At 38.8% G+C, this 23,197-nt stretch overlaps 1 protein-coding gene across 1 annotated transcript in view; it reads right to left on the reverse strand.

Annotated features, from left to right (window-relative positions):
• LOC150087120 (twitchin-like) overlaps window positions 1–23,197 on the reverse strand; it is a 3,511,780-nt gene that overhangs the window by 2,211,238 nt on the left and 1,277,345 nt on the right. Inside the window, 1 exon segment of the mRNA XM_090372971.1 lies at window positions 14,097–14,402. Within this exon segment, the coding sequence (XP_090229097.1) occupies window positions 14,097–14,402 (306 nt within the window).

Below are 23,197 nucleotides of genomic sequence, written 5' to 3' on the forward strand. Positions count from 1 at the left end.
TTTTGTTAATTGAGATTTGAAGCTGTCTCTCAATAGAATTCATACTTTTTTCCTTGGCACGAAATCATGAGGTCATCTGCATAATGATATAATTCTACTGTGCTTGGAATATCATGGATGATATTGTTTATTCTTATTAAAAATAGCGTAGGACTCAAGATAGATCCTTGAGGGATCCCCTCCTCCTGTATATGAATTCTAGAAAGAACATTTAGATGACTAACCTGAAAGGTTCTGCCCTGGAGAAAGCTCTGAATAAACAAAGGAAGCCTGCCTCATAGACCAAAGGTGTAAAGATCCCGAAGAATACCGAAACGCCATGTTGTATCAAAGGCCTTTTCTAAATCGAAACTTACCATAATGAGGTGGTCATTTCTGACAAAAGCGTTTCTGATGTTTGATTCTGCTTTGGTCATCATATCTAATGCAGATCTATTTTTCCGAAAGCCATACTGATTTTTATGCAAGATGTTATGTGACTCAAGAAACCAGGTGAGGCGCTCTAGAACCATTTTCTCCAGTGTTTTCCCCAAACAACTAGTTAAGGAAATTGGATGATAATTTCCTGGATTAGAGAGGTCTTTTCCTGGTTTAGGGATGGCTAATACAAGTGAATGTTTCCAAGAGTGAATGTTTTCAATTTGTAAAGCAGTATCATTCAAGTGTTTTAGCATAATATAAAATATACCATCGGGGCCAGCTGCACTATTGGGTGATCTGTTAAGAGCATCCGTTAACTCGGATATAGTAAAAGGCTGATTATATGGAAGAGACAGACCGGTGTTGAAATTTAACTTATACCTTTCTGCTACCACTTTAATTTGTTGGAATGAAGTATCATATGAATTTGCTGCTGAAATTTTTGCAAAGGCTTTAGCAAAAGTGTTTGCAATGTCTTTGGAGGAAGACAGTTCCTGTCCATTACAGATCAATATTGGAGAGGATGACAATGGATATTTGCCATTCAGATGTTGGATTTTCCTCCAGATTAATCTAGTATCGGTGTTTTTGGTGATAGTGGAAGCAAACTGAATCCAAGAATCTTTTTTAGCTTTCCTTCTTATTTGTCGTGCTTTAGCATTTAGTTTCTTGTAATTTATAAGGTTAATAATAGTGGGATGCTTGCGGAAAATATTCCAAGCTTTGTTCTTTTCTTTTTTTGCTCTATTACATTCATCATTCCACCAGTAGTTTTTGCACCTGCGTGGATGAGTTGACGACTGAGGAATAGCTTTGTCAGCTGCTGCTAGTATCCGTTTAGTAATATGGTCATTAGCTTCATCTATTGACTGGTTCAGAATGAAGTTTTTATCTAAAACTGTACTTAAGGAAAATTTTTCCCAGTTTGCCTTTGTAAATTTCCATCTTCTGCGAGTTTCCGGATAGGTGGTGGGGGTAGTTTGGAATTTACAAGTAATTGGAAGATGATCACTATTGTGGGGATTATCCAATACCGCCCAATGTATATTTGGGTACAGAGCGGGGGAGCAGATAGACAGATCTATGGCTAAAGTATTTCCTGAGTGAAAATGAACATGAGTATATGCACCGGTGTTCAGCAGAGTTAGATTTTGTTTGTCCAGTAAGGTTTCTATTAGCTGCCCTCTTTTATCCATATGGAGACTTCCCCATAACGGGTGGTGTCCATTAAAGTCACCCATCAAACAAAAAGGAGGTGGTATCTGGGCAAGGAGCTCATCAAAGTCTCAGAGTATATACATTTGGTTTGGTGGAAGATAAATAGAAACAAGAGATAAAGATATTCCAATTTCTATTCTTACAGCAACAACTTCTAAATTAGTTTTTAAGGGGATTTGTCTGGACGGATTAGTAACGGATACCAAAACCGCTACACCTCCATGGGCTGCAGTTGCTGTATTCCTGTCACGCCTGTACAAAATATATTTCTTTATTGAGGGGGTCACTTGTGGAGTTAAAAATGTTTCCTGTAAACAAATGCCTGCTGGATTGAAATCTCAGATTAGGTCATAAAGTTCATCTGTATTAGTACGTAGTCCTTAACAATTCCATTGTAAAATGCACTTCATTATTTAGTTTTAGTGGTAGGATGATCTGGTTGCCTTTTAGAGGCAGTAGGCTTATTGTGATCTATTTTAATTTTATCTTTTTTAGGAAAGGTAGGTCGTCCAGTGTCCATATCTTCTTCGGCATGAATTTCTAATATAGGTTCTTGTTGAATTTTGTCATCTGTATCCATTTCTGCAGTATTAATTTGGATTTTAGTAGAATATTCAGCATTTGTCATCCTGGTCTCACTTTGTGACTTGATGCCACTAGTGGTGGGGATGGAAATTGGGGTATTACAAGTCTGGTCTCTGTTGTTTTGCTTCAAGGATGGCTGAGGAACTGAAAGCTGAGCTCTAGCCCATTCAGCAAGTGATATATTCGGTGGAACTGAGTCATTGGTTTGTGTAGCAATTGAACGATATTTCTTTGTAACATCTGCATATGTACATGCAGGAGTATCTTTCAGTATTTGTCGTCTCACTTCCTGATAAGTCACTTTATTTTCAAGTTTAAATTTCTGTATTTTTTTTCCAACTTTCCATAGCTCGCAATTTCTAGAATATGCAGGATGATCTTCCCTGCAGTTAGGGCAAACTGGGGATGTAGCAGTACAGTCTGTTTGAGTGTGATCCTGGGATCCACATTTTGGGCATATTGTGTTTCCTCAACATGTTGCCTGAGAGTGTCCGAACTTCTGACACTTATAACACCGTATTGGATTTGGTATATACGGACAGATATGGCAATTTAGATAACCAGCTTTTACAGTATTTGGTAAGTTTGGAGTATTGAATGTGAGAATTACACTGCGGGTTGGAATGAGATTGCCATCTCTACGAGTCAAAATTCTCTTAGCTTGTATGACCTTTTGGTCTTTAAGTTCTTGTACAAGCTCCTCTTCTGTTACATTCAATAGATCCCACTCAGAGATAACACCTTTGGAACTATTTAGGGTTGAGTGGGGAGATATTTTAACAGGGATACCACCAAATGTTGTCATCTTTAACAACAATTCTGAATGTTTTGACTGTGTAGTTTCCATAAGCAAATCCCCTGACTGTAACCTTTTGACCATTTTAGGTGATCCAGCAGCATTTTCTACAAATCACTGTATAATAAATGGAGAGAGTTTGCTCACTGGTTGACTAGTTAAGGAATGGATAATCAGGAAAGTTGGATACTCAGGTTGATGATTATCTATTTTTAAGCGCTTATGTTGCGTACTACCTTCATCAGAGTTATACCAATCTATGGTATTTGAGCTTGAAGGCTCTAAGGCTGGATAATTTTCTTTATCCATGTTGGCTCCTTTTCCCCCTGGATGATTAGCTTTTCCACCCAGGTTACTGGCCCGTAACCTGGGTTTAAAGCATAATGATGCTTTAAATGTGTGTTTAGTTTTAGTATTATGTTTAGTATGTATTAAAGGCTCAATTATTTTGTGCTTCACTTTACATTTTGTTTTCAAAATTCTTTTTCAAAAAATGCAACCTTAAGTTAGGATAAACTATACATTTCGGGTTCAAAATAAAGCTATTGCCAGTATTGGTTATCTCTAAATCCTTAATTAACATAAAAAGAAGTGGTACTGTCTGCTGAATAAAAGGGAGAAAGTTTTGCACCATTGTTCTTTTGTTGCAGAGAATAGTTGGAGGGCAATTGGAGTGACGATGATCTTTTGTTAAAGAGACTGGTCAGTGATGTTCAGAATAAATAGGGTAACAATATTAATGTAACATAACTATGCATTTATGTAGGACTTTGTTTTCTTAGTCCAATATATGGTAGTACAGATATTAATGATATTGTAGGTACAAAATTAGCTATATAATTATTAGGCACAGCTAAATTAAGCATCTAAAATAAGCAGCTAAAGCAAGCATAAAAATTGAGCATTTAAATTAAAATGAACATTTAATGCATAATACTGGATAAGGAGAACAGAAATGTATATGCATCATATATAGTTTGTTCAATTCTTTTGAATATTGATCCATTCAAAGCCCCTGATGAGAATGGACCAATGTTCATGTGAATAAATAAAGGTACATTATTTGTTTATTTAGTATTGTAGCATTTTCTTAATTAGTTTTTTCTTCTTATTATTATTTAGTTATATTCTTATTTTAATAATATGCATAGGCTAAGCACAGTATCTAAATAAGTTGACAGCTGATTTATATTATTAAATTATTACTTGATGTGCCATTCTTTTCTATAAACAACCTAGAATGTTGTAAACAGTTTGTGTATGTACAGTTTTGTTATTAAAATTATTTAAATATGACATCATTGTTATTAATTACATTGTTATCTTTAATTTGTGGAAATAACAACAGCAGCTATACAGCATAGTTGAATGTTAATGATAACTGATTTCTGATAATAAAAACACCCGAAATCCAAGGTTAAGCACCAAAATATCCTTTCCCGTTTTGTTTATCCTTTTGTTTTTTATTTCCAACAATGGATTTATTTATTTCAATTTTTTTACTTTAAATTTATATTTCATGAAATTGCTGCTTTCCACCCTGAATTTTCTTTTAAATAATTCTTTTGACATTATTTGCAAGAGGAGATATAACACAACTGCACTTGTACAGCTAGCAGCTTGACACAGCTAAAACTGCCTACTGAAAAGTGACCATCACATGCTACTGTTGTGTTTGTTTGTTGAAATAAAATTGACCTTTTGTTTCAGAAGTAATTAATCAAGTTTTTATAGATTAATTGAGGACAACTTTCCCATTGAGAAAAAAGGGGACAACTTTCCCATTGAGAAAAAAGGGGACAACTTTCCCATTGAGAAAAAAGGGGACAACTTTCCCATTGAGAAAAAAGCAGTTTCTTAGGCAAAATTTAAATTTAGACTTTCAATTTCATCATTCCCTTTGACTTTCAATTTTATCATCCAAAACAAGAATAAGTCAAAGACAGTAAGATTCAGGGAATAAAGGGTGGGGAATAACAAACATTTTGTTTATGAAAAAAACTATCACACAGACAGGGAGCATAAATGAACACATTGTCATGATGAACAGATCATTTCCATTTTGACATTTCTCAGGGTATCATGGTCTGGATATTGATGGTTCAACTGATGATGATCCTCCTCAGGTGGCTAACAAACTAAATGAGTATTTTGCATCTACATTCACATATGAGGAGTTATTCAGGGAGGGGAATGTCAGAAGTGAATTAAACTCTGGCAGTGAGCTAGATGATTTTGTAATAACTGAAAGGAAAGTGGAGGAGAAATTGTTGAATATAAACTTAAAAAAAGGCACCCAAGGGGGGATGGGATCTATCCAGTTATATTAAAGAAGGCAGCAAAGGAAGTAAGCAAACCCTTAGCCATAATTATGAAGCTTCTTTGGACTCAGGGGAGGTACCCATGGACTGGAGATGTGGAAATGCGACCCCAATTCACAAAGGAGGATCAAAGGGCGACACAAGTAATTATAGACCTGTTAGTTTAACTTCTGATCCAGGAAAATTAATGGAGGCACTGGTTAAAGAAGCACTGCAGGATCATCTAGACAAGACTTCAGTTATAGCTCAGACACAGCATGGTTTTGTTAAGGGAAAGTCTTGCCTGACCAATCTGATTGGATACTATGATGTGGTCAAAAAGGAACTGGATGCAGGGAATAACTTTGATATCATATATTTGGATCTTAGAAAGGCTTTTGACACTGTTGCACATGGAAGACTGCTGAACAAATTGGAGCAGTGTGGCATTGGAGGCAAATTGCTGCTATGGATAAGGGGGTGGTTGAGTGGGAGAAGACAGAGAGTGATAATCAATGGGCACTGCTCATCGTGGACTAATGTTATTAGTGGAGTCTCTCAGGGTTCAGTGTTGGGTCCATTGTTGTTTTCTGTATTTATAAATGATATTGATGATGGTATATCAAGCTTAATGTCCAAGTTTGTAGACAATACAAAGGTTGGTAGGGTTGTTAAGGACACTAATGACAGTACGCTGCTGCAACTTGATCTAGAAAAGTTGAGTAGATGGGCTGAGAGGGGGCAAAAGAAGTTTAACATTGTCAAATGTAAAGTACTACATATGCGAAGCAGTAACCCCAGAGTAATGTATGAACTCTGTGGTACTACACTGACAGTAGTAGAGAACAAAAAGGACCTGGGGTAATTGTGCAGGCAGATATGAAGTTTCCTGAGCAGTGCAGATGGTCTGCAAGAGTAGCTCATGGTGTCTTGTCAGTGATATACAGGAATGAGTACAGAGAAGGGTAACAAGATTAATGAATGGAAGAAAGGGTTGCTCTTATGAAGAAAGGCTTAAGTTTTTCGAATTACAATGTCCGGGGACTAGTTACCAGCGAGGTGATCTGGTTGAGGTGTATAAAGCCTTGAATGGTTTGAGCATGCTCAATGCTGATGGGATTCTTTCTCTTGCTCAGTTGTTGTTATTTGGTTTTTAGGAGCATTAGCAACTAAGGCCATATTGCTCCGGGGATATGTGGTGGTAATTTCCTGACCTCTCCGCATCCTCCGTATTTGGTGGTTATGGGCTCAAACCCCGGTCTGATCAAGAAGCATGTGCTATGCACTGCTGCTCCTGCCCACGGAGGTGCCCTGTGCTCAGAATAATCACCTGAGAGGGCATAAATTCAAATTGAGGAAAGACAGTTGTAGGCTAGATGTGTGGAAGTTTGCCTTTATCCAGGGAGTAGTCGGTTGGTGGAACAGACTTCCATCCTTTTTTGTGGAAGTTGATAGCCTAAATAAATTTAAGGCTGGGCCGGACACGTATTTGGAACGAACGGAGGGGTGAAATGGGAGGGTTTTTTTTTTTTTTTTGGCTGATCCTGCATAAGCTTGCTTTCTTGCATCGTATGCCTCTATTAATGCTAATGCTATTATGCTGCATTCAAAATTTAGATCTTTACTGACTTGTTCATTAGTTTTGTGTTCTCTCCAATTTGTTTTATTAATTTTCCTTAGGCATTTCATTTAAAATACCATTATCTTTTGCCTTTCTTTCTTTCTTATTTATTCTCCATGTTTCTGATTTGTAAGTTGCTGTATGTATGATGACCATTTCATACAGCTTAAACTTTAAACTGTTTGAGGTTTTGTTGGTCATCCATATGTTTTGGAGTCTGTTCATATTTGTCCATCTGATGTTCGGTCTGTGATTAATTTGGTCAATATTACTTAGGTTTCCAGCTATTAAAGAGCCCAGATATACAAATTTTTGTACTTGTTCTATCTGTTGATTTTGGATGTTTATGTCTTCTGTGGTTCTTCCAATTTGTTTTACTTTGGTTTTATTTATATTGATATTCATTCCATAATTTTTGCTTATTTTATGGATGTTTGTTAAAATTTCTTTGAGCTGTTCTTTGGTTTCTGTTTATATCACATTAACCGTTATTATTGTGCCTCTTTTTTCTTCAGTTGATTTCATTTGTTCCTCTGGGTAGATATTAAATAGATATGAGGATAAAGGGCATCCCTGCATAACTCCTTTGTCTATTTCAAATTTTTCTGTTTAAGGTTGCTGAATTTTACAATTGCTTTCATATTTTTGTAGTAATTATTTAAAAACATGAGTATTTCTTGATCTAGTGGTAATTTTTGTAGTTGTTTCATTAAATATTCTCTATTTACAGAGTCAAATGCCTGCTTAAAATCAATGAAGCACACAAAGAAGTTTCTTCTGGTTTCAGGGCCGCATTAACGCTATGGACAAACTGGATATTGCCGAGGGCCTCATTTTCTGTGTAAATATTTTCTAAAGTAGTGATAAAAATTTCTAATAATAATAATAAACCATGAAAATGTGTAATATAAAAGCATACTTAAATTTAACTTGTTAAGATTTTAAATTTTATTCTTGTTTCTTTTTACTGAACAATAAATAAGTTAAAAGTTTCTATTAAAATTGTTTTATTGTTACTTTATTTTTCAAGTAAAAAAACAAAACATTTTTGACCTCTTATTTTACATTTTTATAACCTAAGTAATATTTGTAGTAGTAGTAGTAGCAGTAGTGGTATGTGATGCAAGAAAGCAAGTGTATGAGCTTATGCAGCATCAGCAAAAAAAAAAAAAAAAAAAAAATCACACCATTCCCTCCAAATGCCTGTCCAGTTCCTCCTTGAATTTATTTAACCTATCAACTTCCACAACGTCTTTTCTTAATTTGAATTTATGCCGCCTTAGGAGCATAATCTGAACAAGTGGAAGGATCCCATCAGAATTCAGTGTGCTCAACCCATTCAAGGCCTTATACACCTCAATCAGATCACCGTGCAGGTGCCTAGTCTCCAGCAACTGCAATTTGCAGAATTTAAGCCTCTCTTTCTCTTGCTAAGAGGATCCCTTCATTCCCCTCGCCAATCTTGTTGCCCTTCTCTGTACACACTCAAGCAAATCTACATCCTTCCTAAAATGATGCTTCCAGACCTGTACGCAGTACTCAAGGCATGGCCTAATCATTGCCTTATACAGAGGGACAATCACCTCCTTTTCCCTGCTAGCAAAATTCCTAAATATCATTGACAAAATACTATGACCTGCCCTGCAGCCTGTCTGCATTTCTCAGAAAACTTCATATCTGATTGCACAATTACTCCCAGGTCTTTTTCATTTTCTACCACCTTAAGTGAAGTACCACATAGTTGGTACATTTCTCTAGGGTTACTTCTACCCATATGCAGTACTTTGAATTTGTCAAGGTTAAACTTCAGTTGCCACTTCTTAGCTCATCTGCCCAAATTATCTAGATCCTGTTGCAGTAGCACACTGCCATTACTGTCATTATCAACCCTGCCAACCTTTGTATCATCTGTAAACTTCGACACTAAGCTTGATATACTTTCATCAATATCATTGATAAATATACAAAACAATGGTGGACCCAACACCAAACCCTGTGGGACCCCACTAATAACATTAGTCCATGAAGAGCAGCACCCATTGATTAACACCTTCTGTCTTCTCCCACTCAACCATCCTTTTATCCATTGTAGCAACTTACCCTTAATACCATTCTGCTCCAATTTGTACAATAGTCTTCCATGCGCAGCAGTGTCAAAAGCTTATCTAAAATCCAAATATATGATATCGAAATTATTTTTTGCATCCAGTTCCTTTGTAACCACATCATATTATCCTATCAAATTTGTCACACAAATTTGTCACCCTTAACAAACCCATGCTGCGTCTGAATTATTGCTTCAGTCTTGTCTAGATGATCCTGCAATGCATCTTTAAACAGTGACTCCATTATTTTACCTAGAACACAAGTTAAACTAACTGGTCTGTAATTACTCGTGTCATCCTTCGATCCCCCTCTGTGAATTGGGGATACATTTGCACATCTCCAGTCCGTGGGGACCTCCCCTGAGTCCAAGGATGCTCTCATAATTATGGCTAAGGGTTTGCTTAGTTGCTTTGCCACCTCCTTTAATATAACTGGATAGATCCCATCCATCCTAGGTGCCTTTCTTATGTTTAACTTCAACAATTTCTCCCCAATTTTGCTCTCAGTTATAACAAAATCCTTAAGCACCCTGCTACAATTTGATAACCTTCTGCCATTTTCAAACCTTAATAACTCCTTATGTGTGAATGTAGATGCAAAATACTCATTCAGTTTGTTTGCTATCTGAGCAGGATCTGCAATAAGACCTCTGAGGTTGGGATTATTCATACCACCAATTTTAAACACACACACCAACCGTTTATGACTGATTGAATAATGAAATAAAATAAAATAAAATGCTGAAAAATAATATTTATAAAAACTTTTAATTATTTACAAAAAACTAAACTATAACAAAAATTGAAATAAGTTAAAATGCATTAAAATATAAATATAAAAGCGATAAAAAGACGATAAAAACACTATTAGAGCTTTCGGAGGTGTCTCCCTCCTTCCTCAGTAATAGTGAGACTTAAGTGACACATCCTTAAATACCAGGTTCACGGCACACGTGGATGACCAGGCGCATACTCAGCATTCCTTTCACTTGTACCAGAACCGGAAGTGGCCTGGAGACGTGGAAAATTAAAACGTTTATCTCTGGCCAAAACCACCGCCTCAAAAAGGCGGTGAAGCCTAACTCCCCTGTCTCTGTTCATGCTATTGTTACCAGAGGATCCAATCCACAGACTTTCCAGCCACTTGCGGTCCCAGAATCTATGCACCCGGTCAAGGATGACAACGTTGTCGGGGGAGATCTGGTGTTGTTTTTCCCAATAGTGCTCGGCAATGTCGGATTTATTGAGTTCTGTGGTCCGTATCGCTCGTGAATGTTCCCCCTGGTCATCCACGTGTGCCGTGAACCTGGTATTTAAGGATGTGTCGCTTAAGTCTCACTATTACTGAGGAAATAGTGTTTTTATCGTCTTTTATCACTTTTATATTTATATTTTAATGCATTTTAACTTATTTAATTTTTTGTTATAGTTTAGTTTTTTGTAAATAATTAAAAGTTTTTGTAAATATTATTTTATAGCATTTTATTTTATTTTATTTCATTATTCAATCAGTCATAAACGGTTGGTGTGTGTGTTTAAAATTGGTGAGCAGGTTCATCAACAGTCTAACCATTGATATCAAGTGGACCAATCAGATTCATTCCCTTCCTTTTAGAGTTTATATAAGTAAAGAAATCCTTGTTGTTTTTCTTAGCATCCTTTGCCAAAGATTTCTCGTAATCTGCCTTCGCCTGACTAACCTCCTTTGTGACCTGATTACAGACCAGCTTATATCTGCCATAGGCTTCTGAGTTGCTTGATAATTTATATGCATCCCATGCATTTTTCTTCTCTGTCACGAGTCTCATTAGTTCTTTTGATAACCATTTAGGCCTGAACCTTGAACAATATATCTTAATAGGTATAACTTTGAGTAGGTTCCACAATTAATTCCTTGAATGCTTCCCACTTAGAATTTACTGTTGGTAACATCGTCAGTTGAGCCCACTGTACAGAATTTAAAAACTATCTGAGACCACTGTACTCTCCTTTACGGAAGCAAAAACCCTTTCCTTTACCTCTGATGGTAATTATACCTTTAAGTAAATCCCACATCAGTACACTGTGATCACTGCAACCTAGTGGTTCCTTTATCTATAAATTCTTAATACATGAATTATCACTGCTGATAACCAGATCAAGAGTATTACCCTCTCTGGTTGCCTCTTGAACATGCTGCTGCAGAAAACAATCATCCAATAAATCCACAAAAGTCTGACTAGTGTGTGAGTGACCAACCCACAAGTTGCAGTGAATATCTGGGAAGTTAAAATCCCTCATTATAAGACATTCTTATTTACTAGCCCACTCTATTTCTCTGTACAATTGTTTATTGTACTCATTTGAGTCATTAGGCCAGTAACACGCTCCTACTCTTATTTTTGCTTTCGCAGTGCTTATGTCACACCAAACTGACTCAACAGTGCACTGTTCATCTAAATCAACTGGATGCATTTCTTTTGATTTTACGTTTTTCTTATTTAACAGCATGACACCTCCTCCTTTCCTATCCTGTCTATCTTTTCTGTACACATTGTACTCCCCAAATTCCAATTGTGCATTTGTAATATCAGTGTGACACCACATCTCTGATATCCCAACAATATCCACCTTTGATGTCTTGACCAACACTTCAAATTCATCAAATTTATTTACTATACTTCTAGCATTGGTATATGTGCAAGCATAAATGCACCTATTCCTATTCACCCTGACACATCCCATATACCCACCTGTTGCATGATAACTAACATCAGTCCCTGAAACTCAAAGCACCCCTCACCCCAGGTCGCTACTTATCCTAATAGAAGTTGTGCAAGAATCACCTTCACCTCTGCCTGCGGCTACTTTTAACCTTTTATTCTGTGAATCCCCCCAAGCTAGCAGTTTTCCGACCCACATAACACTGCCTGAATAGCATCAGCAAATATTCTTGCACCCTTTGTATTTAAGTGTATCCCTTCCCTGTAGAGGCAGTCTCTCCTGTTAACAAGTACAGACCAGGCTGAAAAAAATTTTATCCCTTGTGCATTGTACAATCTTTCCAGGGCCGAACTGATTGACAAGGCTCTCATCATGTACTCCCTCCTATTGTGTCTGGGCAGAATTGCAGACACTTTCAAATTTGTATTTATATGTATCTGAACAAGTGGAAGGATCCCATCAGAATTCAGCATGCTCAACACATTCAAGGCCTTATACACCTCGATCAGATCACCGCACAGGTGCCTAGTCTCCAGCCACTGCAATTTGCAGAATTTAAGCCTCTCTTGCTAAGAGGATCCCTTCATTTCCCTCACCAATCTTGTTGCCCTTCTCTACACATGCTCAAGCAAATCTACATCCTTCCTAAAATGAGGCCTCCAGACCTGGCCTAACCATTGCCTTATACAGAGGGACAATCACCTCCTTTTCCCTGCTAGCAAAATTCCTATATATCATTGACAAAACCCCATGACCTGGCCTGGCAGCCTGTCTACATTGCTCAGAAACTTCATATCTGACTGCACAATTACTCCCAGGTCTTTTTTATTTTCTACCACCTTAAGTGTAGTACCACACAGTTGGTACGTTTCTCTGGGGTTACTTCTACACATATGCAGTACTTTGCATTTGTCAAGGTTAAACTTCGGTTGCCACTTCTTAGCCCATCTGTCCAAATTTTTTACATCCTGTTGCAGTAGCCCACTGCCATTACTGTCATTAACAACCATGCCAACCTTTGTATCATCTGCAAACTTCGACACTAAGCCTGATATACCTTCATCAATATTATTGATAAATAAACAAAACAACAGTGGACCCAACACCGAACCCTGTGGGAATCCACTAATAATGTTAGTCCACGAAGAGCAACACCCATTGATTACCACCCTCTGTCTTCTCCCACTCAACCATCCTTTTATCCATTGTAGCAACTTACCCTTAATACCATTCTGCTCCAATTTGTACAATAGTCTTCCATGTGCAACAGTGTCAGAAGCTTTCCTGAAATCCAAATATATGATATTAAAATTATTTTTTGCATCCAGTTCCTTTGTAACCACATCATTTTTGCTTTCCCAGTGCCACACTGGGAAAGCAAATGATGCACTTATGTCACACTAAACTGGCTGAACTTGCACTGGCCACCCATGTCAACTGGATGCACTGCCTTAGATTTTATGTGCTTCTTAACTAAAAGCATAACCCTCCATCTATCCTGCCTGTCCTTTCTGTATACATTGTACTCCCCATATTCAAATTCTGCATCCCTTTTATCTGAGTGACACCATGTCTCTAATATGCCAACAATGTCTGCATTTGATGTCTTGACCATCATTTCAAATTCATGAAATTTATTTACTATGCCCCTAGCATTGATGTACATGTAAGTATACATTCACCTGATCTTACTCTTAGTTACCATAGCATAGGCTGTTTTACTTGTTCCATAATGTCTCCTAGCAGTGCTAAAATTCCCCAGCGCCTTGCTTTCCAGGCTACTGCTCCTTCCAATAGAAGCAGTGCAAGAATCACTGTCACCCGCAGCTATTTTTAATCTATTAGTGCAGGTATCTGCCCCCCCAAGCTAGCTGTTTTCTGATCCTGGATAGCATCAGCAAATATTCTTGCACCCTTTGTATTTTAGTGTATCCCATCCCTGTAGAAGCAGTCTCTCCTGTTTACAAGCTTAGACCTTGCTGAGAAAAATTCTATACCATGAGCCTTACACAATCTCTCCATGGCTGAATTGATTTTTAAGGCTCTCACCATATACTCCTGCCTAACACGACTGGGCAGAAGTGTAGATGCTTTCAAATTTAACCTTAACTCCTGACTTTTTTTTTTTTTACATTATATATAACTCACTTCTCTCTAGGTTTTAGTGAAAATAACAGACTTCATAAATTAATAAAATTATGAAAGTTACACAGCATTTGCTACATTTATATTATATTATACATAAAAAAACTTACATCCATATTAAAAAAAAAGCTTTGAAGTTAGAGATCACTTTTTCCTGCAAATATATATATATATATATATATATATATATATATATAACTTACCATACGGATTTTTGGCAACAACAGGTTTATCTGCTACTAGGGGTTCAGATTCTCCTTCTGGATTCACAGCTTTCACCCTAAACTGGTATTCTTTCCCAGGTGTAAGTCCACTAATGGTCATTTCGGGAGTTTCTTTTTCTACCCGACCTACAGGAACCCAATTTCCAGTGGCTGTATCCATTTTCTCTACTACATAATGGCTTATTGGTTTACCCCCATCATCTTCTGGTTTTTCCCATTCTAGTTTACAACCTTTAGCATGAACATCAGACACTTTCAGTGGTCCTTTTGGCTTAGAAGGAGCTCCTATTTAAGGAAAATAATTAATATGGATAAAAAAAAGTAATAGAGATGTGCTATGATAAGTAAAGAAAATATAGCAACTTATTAAACAAATTTTAAAATAAATCACATGATTGAAATATGAAAAATCCAACTGTATATCAAATATAAATTTAAACAAGCATATGTGCTGAGAAGTCTCATCAGCCTGTGCCCATAACACATCCCAATTGTGAAAAATGTGCAATTGATAACCCCCTCTCTCTCTCTCTCTCTCTCTCTCTCTCTCTCTCTCTCTCTCTCTGTGTTTTATGAAACCCACAAACACATGATTCTATTAATAAATTAATAGAATCATGACTCAGACCAGAGCAGCAAAGCAAAAGGCTCAAGCTAATGGAAGCGCTGTGGCTCAGAGCAGAACTGAGGGGGGCAGTTGTCCTCTGACTCACAGCCTTATAAAATGCACTGTTTGCTTGATGTTTGCAGAGCAATCGGGTACGGGACATGATACTGCCAAGGGGGATGTCTTTGTGTGTGCGCGATGCAAGGAGTGTATCGATATCAGGCAACAACTCGGCGTTCTTGTGGGCCTATATGAGAGCTTGAAGGACAGGGTGGATGCCCTCGAAGGAACTAAATTGAGGGGCCCATCAAGCTCTCAGCTGCCCACATCAATGCCAGAGCTTGCACTTGGGCATCGCGTGACACAGAGACAGCCCCCAAGGCAGAATGCGCTGGTCCCGAAGGAACTAGTAGCTGTTGGTGACTCTATTGTCAGGGAAACGGGAACATGCTTTGTAAAAAAGATAGGTGGAACAGGACCAGGGTATGTCTGCCAGGTGCAAAGGTTGATGACGTTGTAGAGCGAATATCATCTTTTAAGGGCACAAAAGGTGATATAGTTGTACACGTTGGCACTAATGATATTAAGAGTAGGACACCGGCAGAATTACTTAACAAGTACAAGTCACTGTTGAACAAAAGCCGAGAATTAGGGTTGAATTTGAAAGTGTCTGCAATTCTGCCCAGACACGATAGGAGGGAGTATATGATGAGAGCCTTGTCGATCAATTCGGCCCTGGAAAGATTGTGCAAGGCTCAAGGGGTAGAATTTTTTTCAGCCTGGACTGTACTTGTTAACAGGAGAGATTGCTTCTACAGGGATGGGATACACTTAAATAGAAAGGGTGCAAGAATATTTGCTGATGCTATCGAGGCAGTGTTAGGTGGGTCGGAAAACTGCTAGCTTGGGGGGAGACAAAGACCAATAGATTGACAGTAGCCACTGGCAGAGGTGAAAGAGATTCTTGCACTGCTTCTATTAGAATGAGCAGAAGCCTGAAAAACAAGATGCATGGTATTTCAGAGACTGCTGGGAGCCATTGCGGTTCAAGTAAACACATGGGTTGTGTTAGGGTAGCTAAGAATAGAAACAGGTGCAGGTATACTTGCGTGTACACCAATGCTAGGAGTTTAGTAAATAAATTTGATGAATTTGAGGTATTGCTCAAAATATCAAAGGCAGATATTGTTGGGATATCAGAGACGTGGTGTCACACAGATATAAGGGATGCAGAACTGCAATTTGGGGAGTACAACGTCTACAGAAAGGATAGACAGGATAGGAAGGGGGGAGGGGTTATGCTATTAGTTAAGAAACACATAAAAACCAAGGAAGTGAAGCCAGTCGACATCGCTGGACAGTGCAGTGTTGAGTCAGTTTGGTGTGACATAAGCATTGGGAGATCAAATTGAGAGTAGGAGTGTGCTATAGGCCTAATGACTCTGATGAGTATAATAAGGAACTGTACAGGGAAATAGAGTGGGCCAGTAAATCAGAGAGTCTTATAATGGGAGATTTTAATTTCCCAGATATTGACTGGAATTTGGGGGCTGGTTACTCACACACTAGAAGGGCTTTTGTGGATTTATTGGATGATTGTTTTCTACATCAGCATGTTCGGGAGGCAACTAGAGGGAGTAATACTCTTGATTTGATTATCAGCAGTGATTCTTCATGCATTAAGAATCTGCAGATAAATGAACCACTAGGTGGCAGTGATCACAGTGTGCTGAAGTGGGATTTACTGAAAGAGGTAACTACCATTAGGGGTAAAGGGAAGGGGTATTGCTTCCGTAAAGGCGACTATGATGGACTGAGACAGTATTTAAATTCTATACAGTGGGACCAACTGATGATGTTACCAACAGCAAATTCAAAATGGGAAGCATTCAAAGAACTTCGGAGTGTGGGTGCGAGGTTAGCCTGTGCGGTCATTGCTCCTTAAAGCTCTTCAAACAGAGAAGTTTTTCCTGATTTATTTTCTGCTTTATTAGTTTAAATTGTCATATTAACTTATTTTCTAGAGTAGCTTTATATTCCTAGTTACGATACTTAGTTTAAAGTTTAACTTAGACAGAGATTTTGTAGATATTACTTAGTATCGGTAACGGTATCAAATCCACGTGTCACAAACCAAATTTTTTTTTTTTTTTTTAACCAAATTTAGTCGATTTATTAACCAACTGTTATATCAAATTATCTTCTATAAGTAGATTATAGACCTAGTCAGGATCCTTAGTTTATTCTAAATTGAGATAGCGAGATTTGGAAGCTAATCAATACTTACGAGTCCGTAGAAATACCGTTCGTGAATTCCCGCCATTTTTACACGATAGCATAAGCTTAGTGTCGTATAGTGCATAATATAATATTGTCAATTAATCAGTAAATCTATTAATCTTGATAAACTTTATTGTCAATTAAATTGTACTTTTAACTCTATATATATATATATATATATATATATATATATAACGACTTAATCTAACAAATAATTAATACATAACTATAGTGGTACACGTGATACGGAAGTTGTATAAAGGGAACTCGTAGAAAACACTAGATACCGAAAAAAATATATATATAACATAACTGTTTTGGGATATAACTTAAGGATTTAATTTTTGTTTTGAATTTTATTGAATTAAATCGGAATCATGACTCTGACCAGAGCAGCAAAGCAAAAGGCTCAAGCTAATGGGAGTGCTGTGGTTCAGGGGAGAACTGAGGGGGTCAGTTGCCCTCTGAATCACAGTCTATTAAAATGCACTGTTTGCTTGATGTTTGCGGAGCAGTCGGGTACGGGACATGATACTGCCAAGGGGGATGTCTTTGTGTGTGCACGATGTAAGGAGTGCAAGGAAATCAGGCGACAACTCAGCGTTGTTATGGGCCTTTATGAGAGCTTGAAGGACAGGGAGGATGCCCTCGAAGGAAATAAATTGAGGGGCCCATCAAGCTCTCAGCTGCCCACATCAACGCCAGAGCTTGCACTTGGTCATCAGGCAACACAGAGGCAGCCCCCTAGGCAGAATGCGCTGGTCCCACAGGAACTAGTAGTTGTTGGTGACTCTATTGTCAGGGAAACGGGGAACATCCTTTGTAAAAAGGATAGGTGGAATAGGACCAGGGTATGTCTGCCAGGGGCAAAGGTTGATGACGTTGTAGAGCGGATATCATCTTTTAAGGGCACAAAAGGTGATATAGTTGTACACGTTGGCACTAATGATATTAAGAGTAGGAGACCGGCGTAATTACTTAGCAAGTACAGGTCACTGTTGAAAAAAAGCCGTGAATTAGGGTTGAACTTGAAAGTGTCTGCAATTCTGCCCAGACACGATAGGAGGGAGTATATGATGAGAGCCTTGTCGATCAATTCGGCCCTGGAGGGATTGTGCAAGGCTCAAGGGGTAGAATTTTTTTCAGCCTGGACTGTACTTGTTAACAGGAGGATTGCTTCTACAGGGATGGGATACCCTTAAATAGAAAGGGTGCACGAATTTTTGCTGATGCTGTCGAGGCAGTGTTAGGTGGGTCGGAAAACTGCTAGTTGGGGGGGATACAAGGACTAATAGATTAACAGTAGCCAGTGGCAGAGGTGGAAGTGATTCTTGCACTGCTTCTATTGAAATGAGCAGAAGTCTGAAAAACAAGATGCAGGATATTTCAGAGACTGCTTTTAGTCATTGCGGTACAAGTAAACACATGGGTTGTGTTAGGGTAACTAAGAATAGAAACAGGTGCATGTATACCTGCGTGTACACCAATGCTAGGAGTTTGGTAAATAAATTTGATGAATTTGAGGTATTGCTCAAAACATCAAAGGCAGATATTGTTGGGATATCAGAGACGTGGTGTCACACAGATATAAGTAATGCGGAACTGGAATTTGGGGAATACAATGTGTATAGAAAGGATAGACAGGACAGGATGGGAGGAGGGGTTATGCTATTAATTAAGAAACACATAAAGTCCAAGGAAGTGAAGCCAGTCGACATCGATGGACAGGGCAGCGTCGAGTCAGTTTGGTGTGACATAAGCATAGGGAAATCAAAATTGAGAGTAGGAGTGTGCTATAGGCCTAATGACTCTGATGAGTATAATAAGATATTGTACAGGGAAATAGAGTGGGCCAGTAAATCAGAGAGTCTTATAATGGGGGACTTTAATTTCCCAGATATTGACTGGAATTTGTGGATTGGTCACTCGCACACTAGCAAGGCTTTTGTGGATTTATTGGATGATTGTTTTCTACATCAGCATGTTCGTGAGGCAACAAGAGGGAGCAATACTCTTGATCTGATTATCAGTAGTGATTCTTCATGCATTAAGAACCTGCAGATAAATGAACCACTAGGTGGCAGTGATCACAGTGTGTTGAAGTGGGATTTACTCAAGGAGGTAACTACCATCAGAGGTAAAGGGAAGGGTTTTTGTTTTCGTAAAGGCGACTATGATGGTCTGAGACAGTATTTAAATTCTATACAGTGGGACCAACTGATGATGTTACCAACAGCAAACTCAAAATGGGAAGCATTCAAGGAACAAATCTTGGAGGCTACCAGGCTTTACATACCAACTAAGAAATATTGTTCAAGGTTTAGGCCTAAATGGTTGTCAGATGAACTAATGAGACATGTGGCAGAGAAGAAAAATGCATGGGATACATACAAATTAATGGGTGACATGGAAGCCTATGATAGATATAAGTTGCTCTGTAACCAAGTCACAAAGGAGATTAGGCAGGCAAAGGCAGACTATGAAAAATCCTAGGCAAAGGATGCAAAGAAAAACAGAAAAGAGTTCTTTACATACTTGAACTCGAAAAGGAAAGGGATGAATCAGATTGGTCCACTGGATATTGATGGTTCAACAGTTGAGGATCCTGCTCAGGTGGCTAACAATCTAAACGAGTATTTTGCATCTACATTCACGCATGAGGAGTTATTCAGGAAGGAGAATGATGTAGGTAAAGTAAACATTGGCAGTGAGCTGGATGATTTTGTAATAACTGAGAGGAAAGTGGAGGAGAGATTGTTGAGGATAAACATAAAAAAGGCACCTGGGGTGGATGGGATCTGTCCAGTTATATTAAAGGAGGCAGCAAAGGAAGTATGCAAACCCCTAGCCATAATTATGAGAGCTTCTTTGGACTCAGGGGAGGTACCCATAGACTGGAGATGTGCAAATGTAACCCCAATTCACAAAGGAGGATCAAAGGCTGACACAAGTAATTATAGACCTGTTAGTTTAACTTCTGTTCCAGGTAAATTAATGGAGGCACTGGTTAAAGAAGCACTGCAGGATCATCTAGACAAGAATTCAGTTATAGCTCAGACGCAGCATGGTTTTGTTAAGGGCAGGTCTTGCCTGACCAATTTGATTGGATACTATGATGTAGTCACAAAAGAACTGGATGCAGGGAATAACTTTGATATTATATATTTGGATCTTAGAAAGGCTTTTGATACTGTTGCACATGGAAGACTGCTGCACAAATTGGAGCAGTGTGGCATTGGAGGCAAATTGCTGCTATGGATAAGGGGATGGTTGAGTGGCAGAAGACAGAGAGTGGTAATCAATGGACACTGCTCAAAGTGGACTAATGTTATTAGTGGAGTTCCTCAAGGTTCAGTGTTGGGTCCGTTGTTGTTTTCGGTGTTTATGAATGATATTGATGATGGGATATCAAGTTTAATGTCCAAGTTTGCAGATGATACAAAGGTTGGCAGGGTCGTTAAGGACAATACTGACGCTATGCTGCTGCAACAGGATCTGGAAAGGTTGAACAGATGGGCTGAGAGGTGGCAAATGAGGTTTAACATCGACAAATGTAAAGTTCTGCATATGGGAATCAGTAACCCCAGAGCAACGTATCAACTCTGCGGTACTACACTGACGGTGGTGGAGAATGAAAAGGACCTGGGGGTAATTGTGCAGGCAGATATGAAGTTCTCTGAGCAGTGCAGACGAGCTGCAAGAGTAGCTCATGGTGTCTTGTCAATGATATACAGGAATTTTTCTAGCAGGGATAAGGAGGTGATTATTCCCTTGTATAAGGCAATGGTAAGGCCACATCTTGAGTACTGTATACAGGTCTGGAGGCCTCATTTCAAGAAGGATGTAGAGCTGCTGGAACGGGTACAGAGAAGGGCAACAAGATTAGTAAATGGAACAAAGGGTTGCTCTTACGAAGAAAGGCTTAAGTTTTGCAAATTACAGAGTCTGGAGACTAGGCACCGGCGAGGTGATCTGATAGAGGTGTATAAGGCTTTGAATGGTTTGAGCATGCTCAATGCCAATGGGATTCTTCATCTTTCTCAGAATAATCACCTCAGAGGGCATAAATTCAAATTGAGGAAGGACGGATGTCGGATAGATGTGCGGAAATTTGCCTTTGGCCAGCGGGTGGTTGGTTGGTGGAACCGACTTCCATCACTTGTTGTTGAAGTTGATAGCCTAAACAAATTTAAAGCTCAACTGGACAGGTATTTCGAACGAACGGAGGGATGAAATGGGAGTGGGTTTTTTTTTTTTTTTTTTTGCTGATGCTGAATAAGCTTGCTTTCTTGCATCATATGCCTCTGCTAATGCTAATGCTAATGCTAACTTATCTTGGAAGCTACTAGGCTTTACATACCAACTAAGAAATATTGTTCAAGGTTTAGGCCAAAATGGATGTCAGATGAACTAATGAGGCATATGGCAGAGAAGAAAAATGCATGGGATACTTACAAATTAACACAACACAGAAGCCTATGGTAGATACAAGTTGATATGCAACCAAGTTACAAAGGAGGTTAGGCAGGCGAAGGCAGATTACGAGAAATCCTTGGCAAGGGATGCAAAGAAAAACAGCAAAGAGTTCTTTACTTATGTAAACTCTAGAAGGAAGGGGATGAATCAGATTGGTCCACTTGATATTGATGGGTCAACTGTTGATGATCCTGCTCAGGTAGCTAACAAACTAAATGAATATTTTGCATCGACATTCACACTTGAGGAGTTATTCAGCAAGGGGAATGCCAGAGGTGTATTCAACTCTAGCAGTAAGCTACAGAATCTTGAAATAACTGGGAGTAAAGTGGAGGAGAAACTGTTGAAGATAAACACAAGAAAGGCACCCGGGGTGGATGGGATCTATCCAGTTATATTAAAGGAGGCAGCAAAGGAAGTAAGCAAACCCTTAGCCATAATTATGAGAGCTTCCTTGGACTCAGGGGAGGTACCCATAGACTGGAAATATGCAAATGTGACCCCAATTCACAAAGGAGGATCAAAGGCTGACACAAGTAATTATAGACCTGTGAGCTTAACTTCTGTTCCAGGAAAATTAATGGAGGCACTGGTTAAAGAAGCACTGCAGGATCATTTAGAGAAGACTTCAGTTATAGCTCAGACACAGCATGGTTTTGTTAAGGGGAAGTCTTGCCTGACCAACTTGATTGGATACTATGATGCAGTCACAAAAGAACTGGATGCAGGGAATAACTTTGATATTATATACTTGGATCTTAGAAAGGCTTTTGATACTGTTGCACATGGAAGACTGCTACACAAATTGGAGCAGTGTGACATTGGAGGCAAATTGCTGCTATGGATAAAGGGGTGGTTGAGGGGGAGAAGACAGAGAGTGGTAATCAATGGACACTGCTCATCGTGGACTAATGTTATTAGTGGAGTCCCTCAGGGCTCAGTGTTGGGTCCATTATTGTTTTCTGTATTTATAAATGATATTGATGATGGTATATCAAGCTTAATGTCCAAGTTTGCAGATGATACAAAGGTTGGCAGGGTTGTCAAGGACACTACTGACACTATGCTGCTGCAACAGGATCTGGAAAGGTTGAGCAGATGGGCTGAGAGGTGGCAAATGAAGTTTAACATTGACAAATGTAAAGTACTACACATGGGAAACAGCAACCCCAGAGCAACGTATCAACTCTGTGGTACTACACTGACAGTGGTAGAGAATGAAAGGGACTTGGGGGTGATTGTGCAGGCAGATATGAAGTTCTCTGAGCAGTGCAGACGGGCTGCAAGAGTAGCTCATGGAGTATTGTCAATGATATACAGGAATTTTTCCAGCAGGGATAAGGAGGTGATTATTCCATTGTATAAGGCAATGGTCAGGCCACACCTAAAGTACTGTATACAGGTCTGGAGGCCTCATTTCAAGAAGGATGTAGAGCTGCTGGAATGAGTACAGAGAAGGGCAACAAGATTAGTGAATGGAACAAAGGGGTGCTCTTATGAAGAAAGGCTTAAATTTTGCAAATTACAGTGTCTGGAGACTAGGCACCAGCGAGGTGATCTGATAGAGGTGTATAAAGCCTTGAATGGTTTAAGCATGCTCAATGCTGATGGGATTCTTCCTCTAGCTCAGAAAAATCACCTGAGAGGGCATAAATTCAAATTGAGGAAAGACAGATGTAGGATAGACGTGCGGAAATTTGCCTTTAGCCAGCGGGTG

Source organism: Mastigoproctus giganteus, chromosome 4, assembly GCF_048544385.1.
Source record: "Mastigoproctus giganteus isolate SK-2022 chromosome 4, ASM4854438v1, whole genome shotgun sequence".
Taxonomy (NCBI): domain Eukaryota; kingdom Metazoa; phylum Arthropoda; class Arachnida; order Uropygi; family Thelyphonidae; genus Mastigoproctus; species Mastigoproctus giganteus.